This window comes from Orycteropus afer, unplaced genomic scaffold, assembly GCF_000298275.1.
Source record: "Orycteropus afer afer isolate SDZICR_OR568_19922 unplaced genomic scaffold, OryAfe1.0 scaffold00219, whole genome shotgun sequence".
NCBI lineage: Eukaryota > Metazoa > Chordata > Mammalia > Tubulidentata > Orycteropodidae > Orycteropus > Orycteropus afer.
This window is the reverse complement of record NW_006921806.1, coordinates 1785542-1811033: the sequence shown is the minus strand read 5'-3', so window position 1 is coordinate 1811033 and position 25492 is coordinate 1785542. Positions and strand designations below refer to the sequence as shown.

Here is a 25492-nt window from a genome sequence, read left to right as displayed (position 1 = left end):
ACCACACCTCCATATATATATATATATATATATATATATATATATAAAATGCTATATGATGAATATATGACAGCACATATCCAAAGCATGTAACCATGGAATTGCATGATATCAGGGATACAGAAAGGAATCTCAAAGCTCCTAGAGGGAAAAAGAGCAGGATATATACAAAGGATCAGCAATTACAGTAGCTTCAGGACTTCTCAGTAGTAATACTGGAAGAGTGGAATTATGCCTTCAGAAATTCAGAGGATATACAGATTTTAACATACAACTTCAAAACATTCAGCAAATGTAAGAATGAAGTAACCATTATCTAACATGCAAAACTCAAAAAATTTGCCTTATAAAACCTTTCTTGGGAAGTTCCTAGAGGATGTGCTTCAGCCAAATGAGAGAGTAGGGTCCAAACAAGAGAGCCCCAAAGGGAGGTCCAGGATGACTACTGGCAGCAGACCAAGAAACACCATAGCCAGGACCAGCAGAATCGAGGCCCCAGTGGGGGGAGTGGTCAGCAGCAGGTAAAATTTTGACAGGTTCACTTGACTGGTTGATTGTTTAGAAAATAATACTGATAAATATTTGATGCATCTGGTGGTGCATTTTAGAACAAATTAGCCAATTCATACATAGAAAGCAAAGCAAGTAAAGCATTATGATAGCTATTACCACCGGAAAGAAATGTGCAGTTGCCTGTAAAAATGAAAACAGTATAAGAATGATACTTTATGCTATATTGTGCTTCTGAATGAGATTTTATGTTGTGTTATAGAATGAATAATTTATGTTGTGCTTTAGAATGAATCTGTAAAAATTACTAATATATTCCCTTGAAACAAAAATTATCACAGTGATGAAGGTTTCCAGATACTTTCTTGACTTGCAAGAGGATCCAGGCAATTAGGTTAATTATATAAACAGATCAATAAAGTCACAGTTCACAGTTAGTGAACTAATTATCACAGATTGGTGACAAAATCAACCACCTGTGAACAAACACAAGTCTCCCTAACAACTTTTTTAAAAACATACTTCCTGAACCAAACATAGTCTCAAGGTCTTGGATTACGGTTCTGAGGCAGCTGCTCCTAAACCAGCTTTAGAAGACACCCTTCCCTTTAACAAACAGACTTGTTAGAAACTCCATTTCCAGATCTCAAATACAAAATAAATATAGACATAGCTTAAATTATTTTATGAAATGAAGAGTTATTAGATATTCGTTAATTTGCATTCTCAAAGGCTCTTGTGCTAATAGTCTAGTCAGTTAAATTTATTATTTATGTCTTATAATTTCAAGTATAATTATTATAGTATTTGGGACTCACAAAAGTTGCACTCTGTGAATAGCTTTTGATTTAATCAGATACAGGTAGTCCCTGACTTAAGACAGAGTTCCATTGTGATGCCTGTCATAGTCTTTTCTGACATGTTGACACCTCATTTTTTTTTTCATTATTACTGCCTTTTATTATCAGTATCTTTATAAATCATAACATTGAACATCTATGAGGGAACATCTGAAAATGATAACATCAGCAGATTACATGCTGCAGCATTATATGTAGTACATATTACTAACAGTAAGATGTTAAAAAAAAATAATTGATTGTAAGAGTGGTTTATTATAACTTGAATACATTGTGAGTCAGGGACTACCTGCATTGTAAAAGATGAAAATTGAGATGATGGGATGGGGGAAGGCAAAAGAATGCAAAAGAGCTAAATACTCACTTACATTAACAGGAAATAAAATACCTAAATTTAAAAAATAAAATATAGCAATATAAACATAATATTTGAAAATGTGGGATAAATAGAAAAACAAAGATCTAAAATACTTTAAATGTGGGGGATGGGGAAGGGTGTAGCATGGGGTTATTATTCATTAGTATTTTTGCCATTTTAAGTTCTGTGTACGTGTGTGTTTTAATATAAAAATAAAAACATAAGGTAAATAAAATAGAACTTAAATAGTAGCAGCTTGGTGACCAGTTGGAAACAGAATGGGCCACCCATGGATGCTTAAGGGAGGAGAGCAGTTGTGTGGGTGCCTCAGCTGAGATATTCTGTGTCCACTACACTTCCTGTTATATACTTATGTCTTGAATGAAAATCTTCTCAATTAAAGCTTTGGTGTTAGGATTTTTCCTTTTGGAAGACACTTTTAAAAGATGTAGTTTGGTTCTTCCCTCTCTACACGTTGGTGGGAGTTGATAGTGGGAGCTGGTTAGACATTTGATTCTCTGGGTGTGCAGCTGTCTAGATTGTCAACGTGGACCAGGGAGCTGGGTCTGGATCTCACAGACAGACTTGGTACTGGGCTGTCATTTGAAATCCAGAAATTTAAAATCTTTATTGTGTGTGGAGTAATCTCAGTCTAAAAACTATTCATTAAAAAATACCTGAATGAGAAAATACAAGGGTCAGGAATAACCCCCAAATTAGATTTGCTGAACTAAATTTGAAAAACTATAAGAATATCTAAAAATTTCTAAACTGCATCTATTCAACAGAGAGTTCTGAAAGTTGAAATGACTGAAATGATTTGCAGGTATATTTCATGTGTTTTTTTTTTTTTTTTTTTTTTTTTTTTCTTTCTTTTTTTTTGCCGAGAGAGAAAAAGGGAGAAGGATGGCCATGCGGCCTGTTTTTTTTTTTTTTTTTTTGCACTGTTCTAGGTGGCACTCGTGTTTCCAAACAGTGATCCTGTGATGTTCATGGTTGCATTTTATGGGTGTCTTCTGGCGGAGCTGATTCCTGTCCCCATAGAAGTGCCATTAACAAGGAAGGTAGCAAAGTCAGTCCAGTTCACGGGATTCAGGTTCCATGAGATATTATTCTCAAATTGACACAAGAGCTCAGTGTTATCTTCTTTATCCTTTATTCTAAAGAAGAGAGGGTGAAAAGCAAGGGACCATTTTGACAGAAGATGAATATGGTGGGAAGCAATCAGACCAGGACTTGAGAGAGAAACTAGATGCAGTTTTTCCTATAACTGCTCTTCTTTAGGTATCTTGTTACTAAGAAGTGTCCTTAAAATAGTTACAATAATAACAATTCCCAAACTTGTTAATTGGAACTGTCATACCATCTATCAGAACTTGCCAGCATAAACAGAGAATATGAACATATCACCACAGTGATGTATTAGAGCTCATCTCTCAGTGTACAAGGTTTTGAGTGTACATGGTAAAAATTTCCATGTTTCTGTTCAATTGCATGACAGCAGTTCACTTACTAGCAAATGACTCATGGGGCTGCTTGATGATGTATTGTTGTTGTTGTTATGTGCTGTTGAGTCGGATGTGACTCATAGCGACTCCTCCTTGGGTTTCCAAGGCGGTATCACTATGGAAGTAGATTGCCCCATCTTCCTTCCGAGGAGTGACTGGTGGGTTTGAATTGCTAGCCTTCTGGTTAGCAGTCAAGTGCCTTTAGGCACTACGCTACCAGAGCTCCTTGATGATGTATTAGGTAGCTATATTTTAGATACGGTCTTAGTTATCTATTGTTGCTATAACGGAAGAAGTACCACATGTGGGTGACTTTAACAAACAAATTTATTTTCTCATAGTTTAGGAAGGTAGATGTCAATGTAGGACATTGATTGTAGGGGAAGTCTTTCTCTCTCTGGACAATCTTCATGTGGCTTGGGATCTCTTTGCCCATCTCTGCCTCTTTCACTAGCTTGTTTAATCTCTTTTATATTTTAAAAAAGATTGACTTTAGGAATAAATCTAACCAGACACACACAAGACCTATACAAAGAAAACTACAAAACATTAATACAAGAAACCAAAAGAGACCTACTGAAATGGAAAAATATACCATGCTCATGAATAGGAAGACTTAACGTTGTTAAGAATTATACTACTACCCAAAGTAAGCCACAGATACAATGAAATCCTGATCTAGAGTCCATCATCATTCTTTAAAGAGATAGAAAAACTGATCACCAAATTCATAGGGAAAAGAAAGAGACCCCACATAAGCAAAGCACTGCTAAAGAAGAAGAATGAAATGGGAGGCCTCACACTCCCCGGTCTCAAAACCTACTGCACAGCCATGGTGGTTAAAAGAGCGTGGTACTGATACAATGACAGACACACAGACCAGTGGAACAGAATTGAGAACCCAGAGGTAAATGCATCTACCTGTGGACAGCTGGTCTTTGACAAAGGGCCAAAACTCATTAAATGGGGAAGAAATAGTCTTTTTAACAAATGGTGTTGGAAAAACTGGATATGCATTTGTAAAAGTGTGAAACCAGATCCATATGTCACACCATATACTGAAAGTAACTCAAAATAGATCAAAGACCTAAATGTAAAATAAAACCAGAAAGATTATCAAAGAAAAAATAGGAGCAAATATCATGGCCCTAATACATGGCATAAATACACTATCAGACATAAATAAAAACATACAAACAGCAGAAGACAAACCAGATGCTTGGGCCCTCCTAAAAATTAGACATTTATGCACATCAAAAGACTTCACTAAAAGAGTAAAAAGAGAACATACAGTCTGGGATAAAAGTTCTTGGCAATGATATATCAGACAAGGGACTAATCTCTAAAATTTATAGCAAAATGAAACAACAAAAAGGCAAACAATCCAATTAAAAAATGGACAGAGGACATAAACAGACCCTTCAACAAAGAAGACATTCAGGCAGCTAACAAACACATGAAGAAATACTCGTGATCATTAGCCGTTACCAAAACAAAACCAAACTCACTGCTGTTCAGTCGATTCCGACTCAGAGTGAATCCCCATTGGGTTTCCAAGGCAGTAAATCTTTACAGAAGTAGATTGCGCTTCATTTTCCTTCTGTGGAGCAGCTAGTGGGCTTGAACCACCAGCCTTCTGATTAGCAGTCAAAAGTGTTAGTTAGGCACTGCGCCACTAGAGCTCCTTATTGTTGTTGTTATGTGCTGTGGAGTCGGACCTGACTCATAGTGACTCCTCCTTGGGTTTCCAAGGCTGTATCATTACGGGAGTAAATTGCCTAACCTTCCTTCCAAGGAGTGGCTGGTGGGTTTGAACTGCCAACCTTTTGATTAGCCATCAAATGCCTTAGGCACTATGCTCCCAGAGCTCCCAGAGTTCCTTATAAAGATGAAAATCAAAACAACAGTGAGATATCATTTTACTCTGCATTAATAGCAAAGTTCAGGAAAACAGAAAACAACAAATGCTGGTGAGGGTGTGGAGAAACTGGAACCCTCATACACTGCTGGTGAGACTGTAAAATGGTACAACCACTGTGCAAAATGGTATGGAACTTACTTAAGAAGTTGGAAATAGAAGTACATGATCTAGCAATCCCACTGCTAGATATGTATCCTAGAGAAGTAAGAGCTGTGGCATGAACAGATATATGCACACCTGTATTCATCACAACATCATTCACTGTAGCAAAAAGATGGAAACAACCTAAGTGACCCTTAGCAGAGGAATGGATAAGCAAACTATGGTACATACACACAGTGGGATACTGTGTTGTTGTTAGGTGCTGTAGAGTCAGTTTCAACACATAGTGACCCTGTGTACAACAGAACAACACTGTCCATTCCTGCACCATCCTCAAAATCCTTGCTATGCAGCCACTGTGTCAGTCCACTTTGTTGAGGGTCTTCCCCTTTTTCACTGACCTTTTACTTTACCAAGCATGATATCCTTCTCCAGGGACTGGTCTTTCTGACAAGATGACTGAAGTATGTGAGATGAAGTCTGGCCATTCTCGCTTCTAAGGAGCATTCCAGTTGAACTTCTTCCAGGAAATATTTGTTCATTCTTCTGGCAGTCCATGGTATTTTCAGTATTCTTCGCCAGCATCACAATTCAGAAGCATCAACTCTTCTTTGGTCTTCCTTATTCATTGTCCAGTTTTCACATGCATATGAAAACCAAAAAGACCAAACTCACTGTTGTCAAGTTGAGCCCAACTCATAGCGACTCCTTGGATTTCCAAGGCGATATCACAGTGGAAGTAGATTGCCCAGCCTTTGGCTATTGAAAATACCATGGCTTGGGTTAGGCCCACCTTAGTCTTCAAAGTGACATCTTTGCTCCTCAACACTTTAAAGAGGCCTTTTAAAGCAAATTTGTCCAGTGCAATGTTGTTGTTAAGTGCTGTCAAGTTGGTTCCAACTCATAGTGGTCCTTGGTACAAGAGAATGAAACACTGCACAGTCCTCTGCCAGCCTCACAATCCTTGCTATACCTGGGCCCCTTGTTGTAGCCACTGTCAATCCATCTCATCAAGGGTCTACCCCTTTTTTGCTGACCTTCAGCTTTACCTAGCATGATATCCCTCTCCAGGGAATGGTCCCTTTTGACAACAAGACCAAAGTAGGTGTGGTAGTTAAGGTTGTATGTCAACTTGGTTGGGCCTGGCTGAGTGGCTGGGCAGCTGGTGGTAGTTATTCCCCATGATGAAACTGGCAATCAACTCTATGGTGGGATCTACCACAAGCAGCTGAGTACCTGCTTTGGGTATGTGGTCTGCTTCTCGTATATAAAGAAGCAGCTTTGGGTACGGTCTCTAGCTTATGGCACGCTTGGACCCTGCATGTAGCCATGTCATTGTTCAGCAGCCTGCCATGCTCTGCTGACTCTCGGACTTACAATGGACTTGAATTAGTGACCTGCCATGTGGTTTGGTAACATTGGGACTGTGCCATTTTATTTGTCAACCTTGCCCTGCCTGAGTAAAGAAATGCCTCTAGCTTCAGTGGGCCTGGATCAAGAGGCAAAGATGAAGCCCAAGGTTAAGGGGCTTTCACCCAGCCCCTAGAGCCTGGCACTTTGAATTTGGACTTCTAGCCTCCCGAACTGTAAGAGAATAAACTCCTGTTTGTTCAAGCCATCGCATTTGTGGTATATTCTTGTCACAGTGGCACTAGGTAACCAGAAGAGTAAGTGAGACAAAGTCTGGCCATTCTCGCTTTCAAGGAGCATTCTGGCTGCACTTCGTCCAGTCCAGTGCAATACAGTGTCTAGTTTCTTTTTTTTAATTTTTTTGGCAGAAAATGATTTTTGATTTTTTTTAATCTCAAGAAAACATAAGCATTTACATAGACAAACAGGACTGTTCACCAAAATATCAGAATATTTTTCAAATAAATTTGAGGCAATTTGCTATGCCATAGAGCTTTGGCTTCCTTCTGTGAGTAAAATAGAAACTTTCTAGGATATTTTGATAAAGCAGGAAAGTGGTGGGCAGTTGAAGGTATAGTCCTTTATGGAGTCTGGGCACAACAAACTAGGAAGTGCCTGAGACAGGAGGCCAGGAAGCTGGTCGTGGCTCATTGATGTCACTTCTTCCTTGAGCCTCCATGAGCAGTTTGTTACAACATCTGATTTCTTGACTGATGCTTCTATGGATGTTGGTTGTGGACTCAAGTAAAATAAAATGCCTGACAACTTCAATCTTCATTTATCATGATGTTGCTTACTAGTCCAGTTGTGAGGATTTTTGTTTCCTTTATTTTGAGGTGTAATCCATACTGAAGACTGTAGTCTTTGATATTCATCAATAAGTGCTTCAAGTCATCTTCACTTTCAGCAAGGAAGGTTGTGTTTTCTGCATATCGCAAGTTGTTAATGTTTCTTCTTCCAATCCTGACACTGCATTCTTCTTCACATAGTCTACTTTGTCTTGTTATTTGTTCAGCATACAGATTGAATAAATATGGTGAAAGGATACAACGTGACACACACTCTTCCTTATTTTAAACCATGCAGTGTCCCCTTGTTGTGTTTGAACAACAGCCTCTTGTTCTATGTTTAGGTTCCTTACGAGCACAATGAAATGTTCTGGGATTGCCATTCTTTGCAGTGTTATCCATAATTTATGATCCACACAGTTGATTGCCTTTGCATAGTCAATAAAACACAGGTAAAGATCTTTCTGGTATTCTTTGCTTTCAGCCAAGATCCATCTGACATCAGCAATGATATCCTTGTTCCACAACCTCTTCTGAATCCAGCTTGCATTTCTGTCAATTCCTTGTCAGTAGACTGCTACAACCAGTTTTGAATTACCTTTAGCAAAATTTTACTTATGTGTGATACTAATAATATTGTTCAGTTATTTACACATTCTGTTGGATCACCTTTCTTTGGTAATCAAATATCCACCTCTTCCAGTCAGTTGGCCAGGTTGCTGTCTTCCAGATTTCTTGGCATAAATTAGTAAATGTTTCCAGCGCTGCATCCATCAGTTCAGATATCTGTGGCTATTCCATCAATACCTGGAGCCTCGTTTTTCACCAATGCCCTCAGTACAGCTTGCACTTTTTCCTTCACTACCATTGGTTCTTGATTGTATGCTACCTCCTGAAATTCTTGAAGGTCTACTAATTCTTTTTGGTACAATGACTCTATGTATTCCTTCCATCTTCTTTTGATGCTTCTTGCATCATTCAATATTTTGCCCATAGAATCCTTCATGATTGCAACTCGAGGCTTGAATTTTTACTTCAGATCTTTCAGCTTGAGAAATGCTGAACATGTTCTTTTCTTTTGTTTTCTAATTCCAGGTCTTTGCACTTTTCATTGTAATACTTTTACGTTGTCATTTCAAGCTGCCCTTTAAAAGCTTCTGTTCAACTCTTTTATTTTCATTTTACGTTCCATTTGCTTTAGCTACTCTACTTTCAGGAGTAAGTTTCAGAGTCTCTTCTGATATCCATTTTGGTCTTTTCTTCCTTTCCTGTATTTTTAATGACCATTTGCTTTTGTTATGTATGACATTCTTGATGTCATCCCACAACCTGTTTGGTCTTCGGTCATTGGTGTTCAGTGTGTTAAATCTATTTTTCAGATGGTCTCTAATTCAAGTGGGGTATAATCAAGGTTGTATTTTGGCTTTCATGGACTTGTTATAATTTTCTTCAGCTTTAACTTGAACTTGCATATGAGCAATTGATAGTCTGCTTCTGGCATTGTTTTGACTGATGATACTCAGTTCTTCCATCGCCTCTTTCTATGGATGTAGTCAGTCTGATTCCTTTGTATTCCATCTAGCAAGATCCACTTGTATAGTCACTGTTTATGTTGTTGAAAGAAAGTATTTGCAATGAATAAGTCATTGGTCTCAAAAAATTCTATCATGTGATCTCCAGCATCATTTCTATCATGAAGGTCATACTCTCTGACTACCACTGATTCTTCTTTGTTTCCAGCTTTTGCATTGCAATCACCAGTAATAAACAATAATACATCTTGATTTCATGTTTGATCAATTTCAGACTGCAGAAGTTGGCAAAAGTCTTCAATTTCTTCACCTGCAGCTGTAGTGGTTGGTGTGTAAATTTGAATAATAGTATGAGTTGGTCTTGTAGGCATATGGATGTTATCCTATCACTAACAGCATTGTACTTCAGAATAGGTCTTGAAATGTTCTTTTTGATGATGAATGTGTCACCCCCATTCCACTTCAATTTGTCATTCCCAGCATAGTCCCCCAAATGATTCTCTGATTCAAAATGGACCGCATCTGTCTGTTTCAGCTTGCTAATGCATAGGATATCAGTCTTTATGCATTCCATTTCAGTTTTGACAGCTTCCAGTTTTCTTAGATTTCATACTTCATACATTCCTTGTTCCAACTATTAATGCATGTTTGCAGCTGTTTCTTCCCATTTTGAGTTGTGTACCATCAGCACTTGGAGGTCCTGAAAGCTTTACTCCATCCACATCAGTAAGGTCAGCTCTACCCTGAGGAGGCAGCTCTTCCCCAGTCATATTTTGAGTGCCTTTTGACCTGAGGGCCTTATCTTCTGGCACTATATCAGACAGAGTTTCACAGATATTTGTAAGATACTCAGTGACCAATTTTTTCATAAGTAGATGACCCGGTCCTTCTTCCTAGTCTGCCTTAGTCTGGAAACTCTTCTGAAAACTGTCTACCATGAGTGACCCTGCTTGTTGTTGTTAGGTGCTATTGAGTCATTTCCGACTCATAATGACCCCATGCACAGCAGAACAAAACACTGCCCAATCCCACGCCAGCTCCATGATCCCTGCTATGCTTGAAGCCATCATCGCAGGCACCATGTCAGTCCATCTTGTTGAAGGCCACCCCCTCTTTCACTGACCCACCCTACCAAAAATCTTCAGTTTCCTCATCTTTGGCTTTGGTGGTTGGTGCATAAATTTGAATAATAATCGTATTTACGGTTCTTCCTTGTAGGCATATGGATATTTTCCTATGGTTGGGCAATCCTACTTCGGTAGTGATACTGCTTCGGAAACCCAAGGAGGGGTCGCTATGAGTCAGGGCTGACTCGACGGCACATAACAACAACAACAACGACAGCATTGTACTTCAGGACAGATCTTGAAACAGCCTTTGTGATGATGAATGCCATGCCATTCCTCTTCAAACTGTCATTCCCATCAAAGTAGATCACATAGTTGTCTGATTCAAAATGGCCAAAACCAGTCCATTTCACCTCACTAATGCCAAGGATATCACTCTTTATGTGTTCCGTTTCATTTTTGACAACTTCCAGTTTTCCTAGATTCATACTTTGTACATTCCATGTTCCAATGATTAATGGATGTTTGCAGCTGTTTCTCTTCAATTTGAGTGGTGCCACATCAGCAAATGGAGGTCTCGAAAGCCTCAACTTATCCTTAGGAGTAAGGCTGGGTTTACTCAGATGATACGGCACTTTCCCAGTCCTATTTTGATAGCCTTCTAACCTAAACGGACTATTCATAAGTTGTGCCGTAATGTATCAAACAGTGTTTCTTTGCTATTCATAAGGTTTTCCCTGGCCAAATCTTTGAGAAGTGGATGGCCTGTTCCTTCTTCCTCATCTATCTCAGTCTGTAAGCTGGGCTGATACCTGTGCACCATGTGCATTCCCGCTAGGTTTGAAGCACCAGTGGCTCAGCCTCAAATCTCACATCAGCACATCACCACGGTAGGACAAACCGACAGACAAGTTTGTCTCCCTGTTGGAAATCTCTCGTACCACCCTTACTTGGGTCCCTGCAGCTGACTCCTCCTCGGTCTGGATTCCTGGGCCTTTTAATCCCCTTTCTCCCGGTCTCCCACCCTGCTGCTTTGAGCGTGCCTGAGTTCCCTCTCCTCACCTGGATCCTTGCAGCTGACTGTTCCTCTGTTCGGGTTCCTGGCTTTTAATCCCCTTTCTCCTGCTCTCCCACCCTGCTGCTTTGGGCATGCCTGAGTTCCCTCTCCTCAACTGGATCCCTGCAGCTGACTGCTCCTCTGTGCGTGTTCATGGCTTTTTATCCCCTTTCTCCCAATCTCCCACCCTGCTGCTTTGGGTGTGCCTGGGTTCTCTCTCCTCACCTGGATCCCTTCGGCTGACTACTCCTCTGTCCTGGTTCCTGGGCCTTTTAATCCCCTTTCTCCCGCTCTCCCGCCATGCTGCTTTGGGTGTGCCTGAGTTCCCTCTCCTCACCTGGATCCCTGTGGCTGACTGCTCCTCTGTCCTGGTTCCTGGCTTTTAATCCCCTTTCTCCCACTCTTCCATCCTGCTGCTTCGGGCATGCCTGGGTTCCCTCTCCTCACCTACATCCCTGTGCCTGACTGCTCCTCTGTCCTGGTTCCTGGCTTTTAATCCCCTTTCTCCCACTTTCCAATCCTGCTGCTTTGGGCGTGCCTGAGTTCCCTCTTCTCACCGGGATCCCTGCGGCTGACTGCTCCTCTGTCCTTGTTCCTGGCTTTTAATCACCTTTCTTCCACTCTCCCGTCTGCTGCTTTGGGCGTGCCTGTGTTCTCTCTCCTCACGTGGACCCCTGCGGCTGACTGCTCCTCTGTCTGGGTTCCTGGCTTTTAATCCCTTTTCTCCCGCCCTGCTGCTTTGGTTGTTCCTGAGTTCTCTCTCCTCACCTGGATCCCTACGGCTGACTTCTCCTCTGTCGTGGTTCCTGGCTTTTAATCCCCTTTCTCCCACTCTCCTTCCCTGCTGCTTTGGGCATGCCTGAGTTCCCTCTCCACACCTGGATCCCAGGGCTGACCCTGATAGTATTTGAAATACTGGTAGCATACCCTCTAGCCTCACAGCAGCATGCAAGCCACCACAGTATGACAAAATGGCAGATGAGTGGTGACAGTGGAATATTATGCAATATTAAAGAATAACAAATTTGCAAAACACCTCATAACATGGATGAACCTAGAGTATATTATGCTGAATGAAATTTGTCAGCCACAGGACAAATATTGTATGAGACCACTGCTGTCAAAAATTAAGAAAAAATTATCACCCAGAAAGAATTTTTTGAAGGTTACCAGTGGAGGGAGGGGAACGAGGGTAAATCACTAACTAAAGGACAGATACATACTGGCTTGGGTGAAGGAAAAGGCAATATACAATAAGCGGGAGGTCAGCACAAGATGATCAAGTCAGTGTAAGACACAGGGAGGAGCAGAAGAGTTAAAGGCAACAAAGGTAAATAGTATTACATAATCATGCAATAACAATAATCTACAAGTGGATACTTAGATAGACTCTCAAGCTGAACAGAGGTGAAAAGGCAAATGGAACAGTAAGGTCAACTGGCATGACATAGTCTACAAAGATGTGTTCTTCATCCCACTTTGGTGAGTAGCAGTTAGGGTCTTAAAAGGTTGTGAGCAGCCATCTTAAGTGCAACAGTTGGTCTCGCCCAGTCCGGAGCAAAGAAGAATGAAGAAAATCAAAGATGAGAAACAATTAGCCCAAAGGAATAATGGAGCCCATGAACGAGCCCCAGCCTTCACAACCCTGAAACCAGATCTGTATAGTGCTTAGCTACCACTGCTGACTGCTCTGACAAGGATCACAATAGGATGTCCCAGATAGAGGGGGAGAAAAACGTAGAACAAAACTCAGAGACTAGGTTTACTGGTCTGATGAAAACTGATGTAACCCTGAGACTATAGCTTTTAGAGACCCTTCAGGCCAGGAACTCAACGCAACTCCCATGGCTCAACTTTCAGCAAGTCCATAAACAGGTATAAGATGAACAACAATATCCGGAGAGTATGCACTGATCAGAACAATCAGCCATATGAGATCAAGAGGACAGCATTGGCCCAGGGATAGACCTAAGAAGGCAGAAGTGGGTGGGAAGGAAGGATGAAGAGAGGTGTGTATTGGGAGGAAGTGGGAAGAATGCTTTTATACTGTGGGGATTGCATTGAACCTCACTAAACAGAATGTGTATGGATTGTTGAATGGAAAGCCAATTTGTTAAGTAACCTTCCAATCAAATCACAATTTAAAAATGAGAGAGATTGATTTAAAGCACACCTGTAGGCTATTTCTGCCTCATTAACAAAGACAACCCATTCCCAAATGGGATTATGACCACAGAAATGGAGGTTAAGATTTACAGCACATACTTTTGAGAGATAATTCAATCCATAACATATAAATACCAGTAAACAGATTTTTGAAAAAAAGAATTTTAGGAGTAGATTTCTCTCATCTCCACATCTGTCCTAATGTTGAAGGAATCATTAACATAAGCATTAACAACAAATATTAAAAAATCCCAAAAGTAAAATCTGCAAATAAAACCTAGCAGTGTGTTTAAATAATGAACAATGAAAAGGTATTTGAGTACAGTGATCTATAGGAAAAAACTTACCCAGCTATTTGTCAAGTCTACATTAAGAAATGATGTAACTACTGAGGGACATACAACTAATTGGAGACTTATGCCATGTTTCTGTGTAGAAATGATCAATATTGTTAAAGACCAGGCCTGCACAGATTCATCTGTGAATTTTAAACACAATCCAAGTGGAAATTTCAGTGCATTATTTTTGGAGCTTAGTAAAATGCTTCTAAATGTCATTTGAGAATTAGCCCATTATCCAAACCTTTATATTTTCACTGTGAAAAATGAAGCCAAAATTTTTTTGAATTTTTTTAGAAATTACATTTTATTTTTAAGAAAATAGTATGTATACTATATGTATATAGTAGGATTGAATTGTTCTAGGAGTTTTGTTTAGGATGTATAAAGAGCTCTGTTTTCTGTGCATGGGCTTGGAGCAATAGAGGGTTTAGTGCTTTGGCCCACTGAGGTGTCCCATACCCCACTGCTTTGTTTTCTGCAGGATGCGGGCAGTCAGCAGGTGGGGTTTCTGTTGGGCAGCTGTGGGGTTGCCCTTGCCCTGACCACAGACGCTTGTCAGAAAGGCCTTCCCAAAGCACAGACCGGAGAGGTGGTGACTTTCAAAGGTGGGGCTCTCAGGGTAAGGGGAAGTCAGCATTGTGGTTGTGTTCTTTATCAAACTATGCCCTCTAGGCATACTTTTCCAGAAATTAAACATAGAATCTTTTGAATGTTCATTTTCATCAGATGACACGTAAGCCCACTTGATTTTAAGTCTCTTAGTCTGCATTATCAGTATGGCAGCCAGTGACCATTTGTAGACATTGAAATTAAATGTAAATTAATTAAAATTAAAGAAAACTAAAAATTTAATTCCTCAGTTGCTCTCCCCACATTTCAAATGCTCATTCAGTAGTAGCTGCTGAGTTGGGACTCTAGGTGTGGGGAGTGCAGATTCAGACTCTCACTTGTGCAACGTTACCTTGTCTGCACTGTTGGTAGGTTGGCCTCCGCTCACCTGGTTGGTGGTTGATGGAAAGCATCTGGCAAAACCCCCTAAGGACTGGCACCCACCAGCTCAGGATGCAGAGGATGGGACTGCCTACATTGAGGTAACAAATCTCAGATAAGATGCTTGCTGATGCATACCCCAAGTGGTCAAGTTTTATTTGTCTTAAGAGTATAACCTAGTATCTATCAATTTAAAAAAAAAAAAACCCAAACTTACTGCCATTGAATCTGATCTGACTCATAGTGACTGCTCCTTAATGCAAGGCATTATCACTACAGAAGTAGATTTCCCAATCTTTCTTCTGAGGAGTGGCTGGTGGGTTTGAACCGCCAGCCTTCTGGTTAGCAGTCAAATGCTTTAGACACTCTGCCACCAGAGCTCCCCATTTTTCAATATGTGTATATATATATAATTTTTTTCAAGGTAACATTTCTCCTCATATTTTTTCTTCACTCCAGAAGTATAAAATGTCACTCAGTACCCTACTTAATCTTTTTAGGTTTCACTCTTAGCAGATTCATCCCTGTTGGCTCTCTTAGTGTTACCATTATTCTATGAGGAAATTTTCTTTGAGGAAGTATTCGTTGAGGATGTTTTCTTCTATGAGGAAGTATCTTGTAAGGAAGTTATGTGAGAAAGTGTTCTGTGAGGAATATTCATTGAAGAAGTTTTCTGTAAGGAAGCTTCGTTCCCATAGGTGTCTGTCCTGGGATAAGCCACAGAGGACTCTGATCTGAAGGATGCCCTCTCATGGATAAAGTTATGAAGTGCACTCTGATCTAATATGGTAGTTTGTGAAGTAGGTATTGTTTGTCATGCTCCATTCTATCTGTTGTTCCCTCTAGAAACATTATATAACTGATTGTTTCTTGATTTTTTTTCTTTCTTTTAGTATAAAACCAGCAAAGAAGGCAGTACGGTGGGGATCACCGTGTCTCATGCGTCCCTGTTAGCACAGTGCCGTGCTTTGACCCAGACATGTGGGTACTCTGAAGGTAAGGGGCTGCTTGGTAATGAGCAGGGTGGTGGAGACTGGGGTGTGGAGAGGGTTCTCCAGCTGAATTTTGTACGGTACCTCACCAAGAACCATTGTACCATGGGTTAGAATCCTTCACTAGGTTACTTTTACCCTTTAACCCAGCTGTACCAAGCAATGAGAAGCTTAGGTGCTTATCAGCTCATGGGTCTTGAGCCATGTTGTATTAATCTGATAATAGATAGCTCTTTTTTCTGTGTAGTGCACCTCATGGTTGCTGTGGCCTTTGCTTAGGAACTACACTTGTTTATAGCCCCAAGTTCACCCCCTCTGTGCCTGGTGGGAGACCCAGAGCTGGGTCCCTGTAGAAGACATGACTGGAGGCTCCAACCAGAGGGCTGTACAGGGAACCCTTTGGACTCTGCACCCTCTTCAACTCTCTAAAATACACTCAGTTATACTCCTAGATGAGAAAATGGAAACCAGAGAAGGAGCAAAATTCAGAAGATAAGTCACATATGAGCTGCTGGATCTTAACGAAAGGAAATTAGTGTCTAAGTCTCTTGAAAGATACAGAATACCAGCCTCTGAGGCATGAGAAAAGGGAAAATCTGGGCATAGAGTTGAGAGTAAGAATTATAAAACTATCCATGAAGATTTCACATACCTACCTCTTTATTTATTTATTTTATTGTGATTCCCACCTCTTTATTTTGAAGATAATATTTACCAAAAACATTTCATTAAAATGTGATGATGCCGCCTTCAGTTTCTTAGGTATAAGATATTCCTTAAATTCTCAGGTTAGTGAGCAACTATTTGAATCCAAAGTTGTATGACCTTCTTCTTTTATGTGTGTTTTTTCTTTCAGTAATTTAAGTAGGTAACCAAAAATATTGATTAACTGGTGCATGGTATTTGGAAATACAGTGTATGTTTTTTAAAATTCTTACACATCAATGATGTACTTATCTCGGAATTTCTCTGAAATATGCACAGTGCTTTGGGAAAGGGGTTGTCCAGCAGTTTAACCATGTTTGTCCACTTTCAGCTGAAACGTTAACAAATGTGCTGGATTTTAAAAGGGATGCTGGTCTGTGGCATGGAGTGTTAACGGTGAGTCTTGTATGTTGAACGATCTAAGTGTCAGAAGAAGGAATTCTAACGTTTTCATACAATATATGGTGCCAGCCCTATTATTAGATGATGTAATTACTAGTGTATACTGATTGACTTGAGTGATAGGTTTGGATAGTTTGATAACAAACTCATCTACTTAATTTATGCTTACTCTGGTGGTGTAGTGCCTAAGGCATTTGACTGCTAATCAGAAGGCTGGCAGTTCAAACCCACCAACCACTCCTTGGAAGGAAGACCGGGCAATCTACTTCTGTAGAGATAGCGCCTCGGAAACACAAGGAGGGGTCGTTATGAGTCGGATTTGACTCAATGGCAGTGAGTTGTTTTTTTTTTTTTCCTGGTACAGCATAGTATTGCACTGTTTGGAGGTTGAGTGAGAAGAGAATTTAGTTTATCCCTTGAATGAACTCATTTCTCCTACAGAGCGTCATGAACAGGATGCACGTCATCAGTATCCCTTATGCACTGATGAAAGTCAATCCGCTCTCCTGGATTCAAAAAGTGTGTGCATATAAAGGTAACAGGATTGTGTCATGGCCACTTGAATCATCCTTTCAATAAGGAAATCTAAGTTTAAGGAATTAAACTTAATGATAATAAAAAATAAAACCAGCCTTACAACATTGGAGATGTGACTGAGGAAGCTTGGTGACTGACATTCATCCAGGCTGCCCGTGTGAGCTGTAGTGGTTCTGCCACTTAAACCCTGTCCTGTAGGCTTCTGTGGGCCGTAACTATTTCGACCAGGAAAATGCCTAGTGAATATGCTATATGCTGTGGTCAAGACTCTTAATTGTGTTCTTTCCCAAGAATTCCTGGGCAGTCACATCAGTACTCCCCATCTTAGTATTTGAGATGGTTTTAATTTGAAGTTAGTGCTTTTCAAGCCACCAGTAGCAAATGGTGCTACTCAAATGAAAATCGCTTTCAGAAGCTGGTCTGTACCTCAAGTGAACCATGGAGGAGCCCAGACTACTATCATCAGCAGGGTAGTCACGAGCCTTTGGAGAAGTGAGTAGGAGCTCCTTGTGCAGCAGGATAGTTGGAGGCACATCCTCTGCTCCATAGACTGGGCACAGTGGGGCTGTGTCTCCACCCCTGAGGCCAGCGAGGCCTTGCGCTCTTTGCATTGGCTGGTCCTGGGCCTCCCCTCTTGTTGGTTCTGGCTGTGCTGATCTTAATTATTGAGGCCTGTCATGTGATGTGCCAGGTATGACCTGTGGTCTTCAGAGCAGCTGGTCCCGGTTTAAGGAGGAAAGCTGAAGTGGGAGTAGGGTAGGGTAGGGTAGGTAGGGTGGTGGACTTGATGGGCAACATAGCTAAGGTCAAGGCCCAAGTCAGTCTGTTCAAATCCATGGTCCTCCTACCACCACCTGTCTCTTCTGCCTCCTCCTTTCCCTGACCTCTGAGGCTTCCAGCTGTATAGAGATGACATGACAGCATGCACCCCTGAGTAGGGTGAAGGACCCTTAACACAGAGTTAATAACAGCAGGGCTAGGGCAGTATGCTACAAGATGTGAAAAGAGCAAAATAAAGCTCTGGAAAAATAAAGTTGAAAATGAGTTTGAGTTATTATATCTGAATTAAACACCAAAGTTGATTTTCAAATGATGAGATGGTTTTAGAGTAGTTTAGTCTGCATGCCAGAAGTTGGAGAAAGGTCATGTGAATGGAAGATGGGTCTCCTCCCTCTTGTCCATAGGACCATGATAATGTGTGTCCATGATGCTCAGGAATGTCCATGTCTCTCTCTCTCTCTCTCTCTCTCTCTCACACACACACACACACACACACACATACATACATATACACACTTCTGTCCTCCATAGCCCGAGCAGCCCTGGTGAAGTCTCGTGACATGCACTGGTCTCTCCTAGCCCAACGAGGTCAAAGGGACATCAGCCTCAGCTCACTGCGAATGCTGATCGTGGCAGATGGTGCCAACCCATGTGAGTACATAAGCCCTTTATCTCTTCCTGATTACTAACTTTCCAGATGATCCAAGCTTGTGTTGATAGACTCTCCTGAGCAACAAAATAAGAAGTTTGGCACTGTCACATATAATAGAACTGTCTGTGGTGTTAAGACACCTGGGCCTTTGTTGGCAACTCCTCAAATGTATTTATTATCTCCTCTAATCCAAAACCACCTATTACAGTGATGAAAAGGACGTGCCTAATGGAAAAGGCATTTTTCTTAAGAAATTACCAGAATGTCATTAGGGAATTAGGGGAGGAGGTGTCTCCCTTTTCCCTTATGAACCTCATCCCAAGCTCCCTGTCCCAATCCCCCACTTGAACCCTCCCTGATCCCTCTATCCTGAGCCCCCATTCTGAGCCCTCCACCCTGATCCCTAAGCTCCCTACCATTCTTCCTGTGCCTCAGTCACCCCAACTCCCAGACCTGACTCCCTGCCTTGGGGCCTCCACGTAGACAGTTCTCTCTGACCACTCCTTCATCCTCTCACATGTCCCACATCCTGCAGAGCAGGGCCATCCCTACTATGTGCTCCTTAGCACTAGGAATACGTGTGGAGTCATGGTCTGAGTGGGTAACTGTGTGCTCGGTAGCTGCAAGTGTGGCCTCACAGGCCAGGTTTAAATCTGAGAGGGGTGTCCTCTCTGGGGGCATTGGCATTGTTGGCTAATGGAGCTCATTTGGCTTCAGTGGCTCTTTGGCAGTGCCAGCACAGTGCTGATACCTGCAACCAGACCTCTTCATTTATTTGTGCCCTTCCTGGCATAGGGGAGTTGAGGGGTTTGCAGTCACCAGTGGAGCCCTGCAGCCCTGCAAAGGGGTCCAGCACCAACTCCTTGGGACTGAGCATGTACATCTGATGCATATGGGGTAGACTGGCTGGTGCAGAGGCCTGACTCCTGGTCTTAAGTTGGGGGGCCTCCATGGGAGGTGCATTCTGGAAGAAATAGGGCATGTGGTGGACACATTTGAAATGACAAGCACGCATAAGTGACTCACAGCACAGGGATGTACAGGAGTGGGATATGTGCTAAGTCCATGGCACAGCCACATGGTTCTAACGCCCTTCAAGGGCGCTGTGGGCTTGCAGGCTGGTCAGTGTTGGTCAGAAGGTGCTCGTCCTTGAGATGGGGGCAGTTTGTGCTTGGCCCCGTGTCATCGTGAGTGCTCATCTCCAAGGGATATGCCCGGCCCAGCTCCACAGGCATTACCTCTTTCCTGACAGACCTGTGTGGTGCATTCATGGTGGTCTGATCACATCAGGACTATGCGAAGAGCAGAGCTCAGCTGTGTATGACATGCTTTAGCAAAAGTGCGCTGTGACGAGAAATGCCCGTCTCCATATTGCATCTCCTTATTGAAGATGTATAATGTTTTGTTCACTGTGAGCCCACTCCACAGCACCTGGTGCCCAGTGTTGTCACTTTGACCATCAATGTGGAGTCAAAACACAGGGCAGCTTGTGTCTTGGTCATTGTGACCTCTGTCTTTGCCACCTCCCTGTGACCTGTCCCTCTTCTTGTCTCTTGCAGGGTCCATCTCCTCCTGTGATGCCTTTCTCAATGTCTTCCAGTCCAGAGGTCTGAGGCCAGAAGTCATCTGCCCTTGTGCCACCTCTCCTGAAGCACTCACGGTGGCTTTGCGAAGGTAACTCCTCCCCTGGAGGCTTACCCTCTCTGGTGCAAGGTGTTCATTTACAAATCAAATGGTAGATGCCACGGAGTGGTATGTTGGCTACCTATTTGCTTGTTCTCAGATTCCCAGTTAGTACGAGCTCTGGGCATTATCTGGGCAGCCAGCAACTACCGATCCCTCTGTCCCCCACAAGAGCCTGTGGAAGGCACTGCCTCCGGGACCTCTAGCTGGGACCCCTGTCTGCTTCATCCTGTACTAGATGCACACTTTGCTTCACCACCCTTCTGATGTGCGAGAAGGTTGGGTAGCAGCTCCTGGGGTTCTTGCTGTTCTCATCTGTTGTTCCTCATGTCAGGAAGCCATTGTCATCTCTCTCCTTAGCCACTATGAACTGACAACTGTTCCTGGCTCCAAGATGAGTGGTTGGGTACCTACCACCCATGAGCACAGTCCATGTGCAGCACATGGGCTTCTTGGGGAGCCCCTGCCTGGTGCTCAGCATCCCAGCCCTGCCCTGAGAAGGACACACTGCCCTTGTGTAACTGCCTCCTTTATGCTTCTCTTTGTGTGCAGGTGACTCAGAGTTTGTCCGAGCCCTGTTACTGCACTGTGGTCTCTGCCACCCACATTGGTCCTCAGACCTCATTGACATGGTAGCTTTTACACCCTGGTTGTTCTCACTTGCCCTAGAGTGCTCTCCTGCAGCCCTGACTTGCATCAGCCCTCCTCACACCTGTGGACCTGGGCCAATGTGCCCATGGTTGAGTGTGTCCTCTTTTGAGTCTCTGTTCCCAATTAAATTGCTATTGGTCTTAGTTGCAGTCTTGCATCTTATTTATATGTGTAAGTGGTATGTGGTCACACATAGGCAGATATGCAGTCGTCTTAGATTTTTAATCATAATTTAGCGTTAAAATGACATTCACAGCTGTAAATTGTTCTTCATTCTCTTGACCTGTGAATGGGTTTGCTTTGTGTGGCAGTGTAAGTTTTCTTGTAGGAGGAAATAAGGGCCTTTGCTTCTCAGTGTCTCAGTTACTGTAGCTATGTGAGAAAGCACTCGCAGACCTGACGGCGAAGCCACAGCACCATTGTGTTATCACTCATGCCCTCTGTAAGTCAGGAGTCAGGAGGACCCTGTGGGGTAGTCTGGCTTGCAGGGAGATGGTGTCTGAACCAGAAGTGTGAGTCTGAGACAGCTGGAGCTGCTGACACCTCTGTCTGTGTGATCTCGGGCCTCCCCATCCTCCCGACTCCTCTCAACAGGCATCCTCAACACTGCTGCACCACTTACCTGGCCATACAGCTTATGTGCTCCTCAGTTCCAAGTGGTGCCTCTCGAGACAGCCAGGGGAAGTGGATGGCCTTTGTGACCTACCTTGGAGGTCATACAGCACCACTCCAACTGTGGTCACAAGCCCTTCCTGATTGGGAAGCAGGCACAAAACAATGCATATCCCTACCATGGTGGGGAGTATCAGGGCCCCACATCATCTGCCATTCTTGGTCTCTATACAACATGTGACCAAGGGCACAATCCTTGGGTACAGGGACTTTAGTACCATCATCCACAGGCAACGTGAGCACCTTCCTATTTCTCCTTGCCTCTAAAGTGAATCTGGTGGTGGTTCTGTTTTTCAGGCCACCTGATCTGGGAGGACCTCCTCCAAGAAAAGCTGTCTTGTCAATGAGTGGTCTCAGCTATGGTGTGATCCGAGTTGACACTGAGGAGAAGCTGGCAGTGCTGACTGTGCAGGATGTTGGCCAGGTGATGCCAGGAGGTAAGAGTGCCTCCAAGGGGTGTTTGGTCCTGCACAGGGCTCACACAGGTGAGGAGCTGAGACACTCAGGGTGAGCACAGTGGTGCTCCAGAGTTCTCAGTGGAAGATTCTAAATATGTTTTCAGTGCAAATGGGAAATTGCCCAGATAAACTGTACATCATATACATGATAAAGTCCCTTCTTATAAGAACGTATTGAATACAATATGTTGTTTTCACAACTGCAAATGTAAAAAAAGTCAGTATTGGTGAATGATTCATTTAAATGAGTCCTTTGTTTATGATTTTGAGGGTCTTTTCTCTCTTAGCTAATGTATGTGTGGTAAAGGTTGAAGGCACCCCTTATCTCTGTAAAACGGATGAAGTTGGAGAAATTTGTGTCAACTCCAGTGCCACAGGCACAGCTTACTATGGACTGCTTGGGATCACAAAGAATGTCTTTGAGGTCGGTGCTTTCCCTGACTTTGTGTTAAATCAAGCTCTGGGTATTATGGGACACCTGACGCACATAGTGCGTGTGCAAGGTCCTGCCTTCAGCCTGATGCCTTCTCTGTATTCTGTGCAGACTGTCCCGCTCACAGCAGGAGGTACTCCCGTCTGTGACAGGCCATTCACCAGGACTGGGCTGCTGGGCTTCATTGGGCCGGTAAGTACATCTCCAGACACCAGGACCCTCAGTTGGGGTCATGAGAGCAGTCAGGCATGGGCCAGGTTGGCCATCGGACCTTGGTCAGCTACCTCCAGCCTTCCCTCACATCACCCCATTGATAAAGTCCAGGACTGGTCATGAGGCCTTGGTCAGCTCCCTATAACCTCCTCTGTGATCACCTCATCAGTGAGGGGCCAGGATAGTCATGGAGCCTTGGTCAGCTCCCTCTAATCTCCTTTGTCCATTACCATATCAGTGAGGGATAGTGCCAGCACTTCTGTGAGCCCAGCCTGTAGAGCTGCACACATGGTCATAGATGGACATGCTTGAGACAGAAGCCTCAGGTTTGAGAAAAGGGGATTGTACTTGACAGGAGGCCTCTGGCTCTTATTAACCTTGTGACAATTTGTTTTTTCTATCGGATGGCAGGTACATGGGCATTTATTCTGTCATCCTTTATCATTTGGATGTCTAAAATATCTCTAGGTACCTCTTTCTGTAGCACCTTAGCCCAGGGGTGCTCAACCAGGATGATTTTGTCCTCAGGGGACACTGGGCAACATCTGGAGACATTTTGGTTATCACAAGAGGATAGTGTTACTCTTGGCTTTAACAAGTTTCTGGGCACTAGGATGCTGCTGAACATCCTACAAGGCACAGGATGGCTCCCCAGAGATCTGTCAGTCAGAAAATCACTAAAGCTGAGCGTGGGGACCTGATCTTGCACAGCAGTATCCAAAGTCTATCACGGATTCACCCAGAGCTTTGCCCCAGCCCTCCCACATGCTTTCCTCTGAGCCTTTCCTTGAGTGGGTCCCTTGCAGCCCCCATGCCACCACTGACTCCCACCTGGGGCATAGGCACCCTTCATCCCACTCCAGCAGAACACTGCCTGTCTGTGCTGCATTGACTATTGTCCTTGCCCCTAGGATAGCCTGGTCTTCATCGTGGGCAAGCTGGATGGGTTGATGGCGGTAGGTGCACGCAGACACAGCGCAGATGATGTTGTGGCCACTGCACTGGCTGTGGAGCCCATGAAGTTTGTCTACAGAGGCAGGTGATAATGGAGGCCCCTGCATGTGTGCTTTGCTTCCCTCTTATTAAGGTCTGGGAAACCTGTCTGGAGTAGGAAGAGAGGCCAGTATATTTGAATACATGAAACCTGGGCGTTTCTGTACATGAGAAAATTTTATGAAGAGAGAAAAATCAAAGTATTTGTAGAAAGGCTGTCAGAGTTAATATCGTCACTTCCAAAGTTCACTGAGTTCCTAAGAACTAGATCCAGATGTGAAACTGAGCAGAAGAGCAGCCCTGAGGGAAGATGGGACTAAGAGCAGAAGAAAGTGCAAATTAAAGCAGCAAAGTACCATGTTTTTCGTGAAATCACATGTACATTAAAGCAGCAAAGTACCATGTTGTCCATAAAATCACCAAAGCAATTCTAGTTGCAACAGGTTTAGTGGCACACACAGGGCCCTGTATTGCTTCTGGGGATAAAACTCAGTTCAATTGTCTGAGCGTATTGAGCCAAGCATTGTGAAGAGTTTCATTTCTGTTGAGCAGATCGAGGATTCTGGGCCTAGGCTTCTGTTGGGCAGGAGGGCAAGGGTTCTGAAACCCACCCAGCCCTGTCCAACTGTGGGTACTCTGTCTCAAAGTAAGTGGCTCCTTCTGGTAGTTGTCTACTCGGGGAGGGGGGGGTTGGCAGTACCCTTTGTTACTCAGCAGAGGTGCCAGTGAGTCAGGCAGGCCCTATCTTTGAAAATGTCTTGAAGGAACCAAGAAGAGTTGCTTTTGGCTTCTGGCCCTTCCCCAGTCACTTCTGAAGAGACCACAAAGGATAACAGGGATGGGGACAGCACACTGGAGAACCCCAGGGTGTGCTGTGCAGCCATGTGTTTCGGGGAGGGGCCATAGCTGGCATTCCCCCATCCTTTGCCTTTCACAACATCACCCAGCCCTCACAGCCAAAACTGGAGGCACTGTTGCTGTCAGTGCCACAGTCCATGGAGTCAGGGCAGCCACTTGTCCATGAGCTTGCACACCTGACGTAGCTGGAGGTGAAGGCCCCACCCTGGGGCCTGCTGAGTGCCAATGTGCCCATCATGGGGCAACCTGCCTGTCCCCACCAGGGAAAGAAAATGCAATACTCCTTTTTTGATTGATTGATTGATTGTGATTTGGGTGAAGATTTACAGAGAAAATTCACTTTCCGTACAGCAGTTCACATACACTTTGTCTCATGACATTGACCACAGTTTACCACAGTGCAACAGCTCCCTTCCCACTTCCTCCCCATAGTTACCTCTTCCCACTGACCAACCCTCCATACTCTCCTGTGCCTTGAGCTGTCTCCCTGTGCATAAGCAGCCCTTCCTTCCATGATTGTTCTCTCCAGGGTGTGTGTCTACTTGAGGTAAATGTTTTAACTCACATGCCTGTACATTGTTTGGCTGGAAACCACAGGTGTGGGTTCAATTCCAGACCTGAAGGACAGCTAGGGGCCATAGTCTCAGTGGTTCCACCAGATTCTATTAGACCAGCAAAACTGGTCCTCCCCCACCTTTTTTTTCTCCAAATGATTTTGAGTTTTGTTCCACATTGTTCTCCCTCTCTATGCAGGATCTCGTACATCCCTTCCAAGTGGATGACAGTGGTAGCCGGGCACCATCTAGTTCTTCTGGTCTCATAGTTGTATAGGTTGCAGATCGGATGGTGTACC

General features: G+C 43.3%; 1 protein-coding gene across 1 annotated transcript in view; it reads left to right on the top strand.

The window, feature by feature from the left end:
* DIP2A (disco interacting protein 2 homolog A) overlaps positions 1-25492 on the top strand; it is a 210749-nt gene that overhangs the window by 129892 nt on the left and 55365 nt on the right. Inside the window, exons 10-21 of the mRNA XM_007948674.1 lie at positions 2682-2792; positions 14102-14225; positions 14602-14711; positions 15504-15606; positions 16639-16703; positions 17151-17244; positions 18558-18677; positions 20238-20352; positions 21982-22121; positions 22430-22566; positions 22687-22767; positions 23700-23827. Coding sequence (XP_007946865.1) covers positions 2682-2792; positions 14102-14225; positions 14602-14711; positions 15504-15606; positions 16639-16703; positions 17151-17244; positions 18558-18677; positions 20238-20352; positions 21982-22121; positions 22430-22566; positions 22687-22767; positions 23700-23827 — 1328 coding nt within the window. The remainder of the gene's footprint in view (positions 1-2681; positions 2793-14101; positions 14226-14601; positions 14712-15503; positions 15607-16638; positions 16704-17150; positions 17245-18557; positions 18678-20237; positions 20353-21981; positions 22122-22429; positions 22567-22686; positions 22768-23699; positions 23828-25492) is intronic.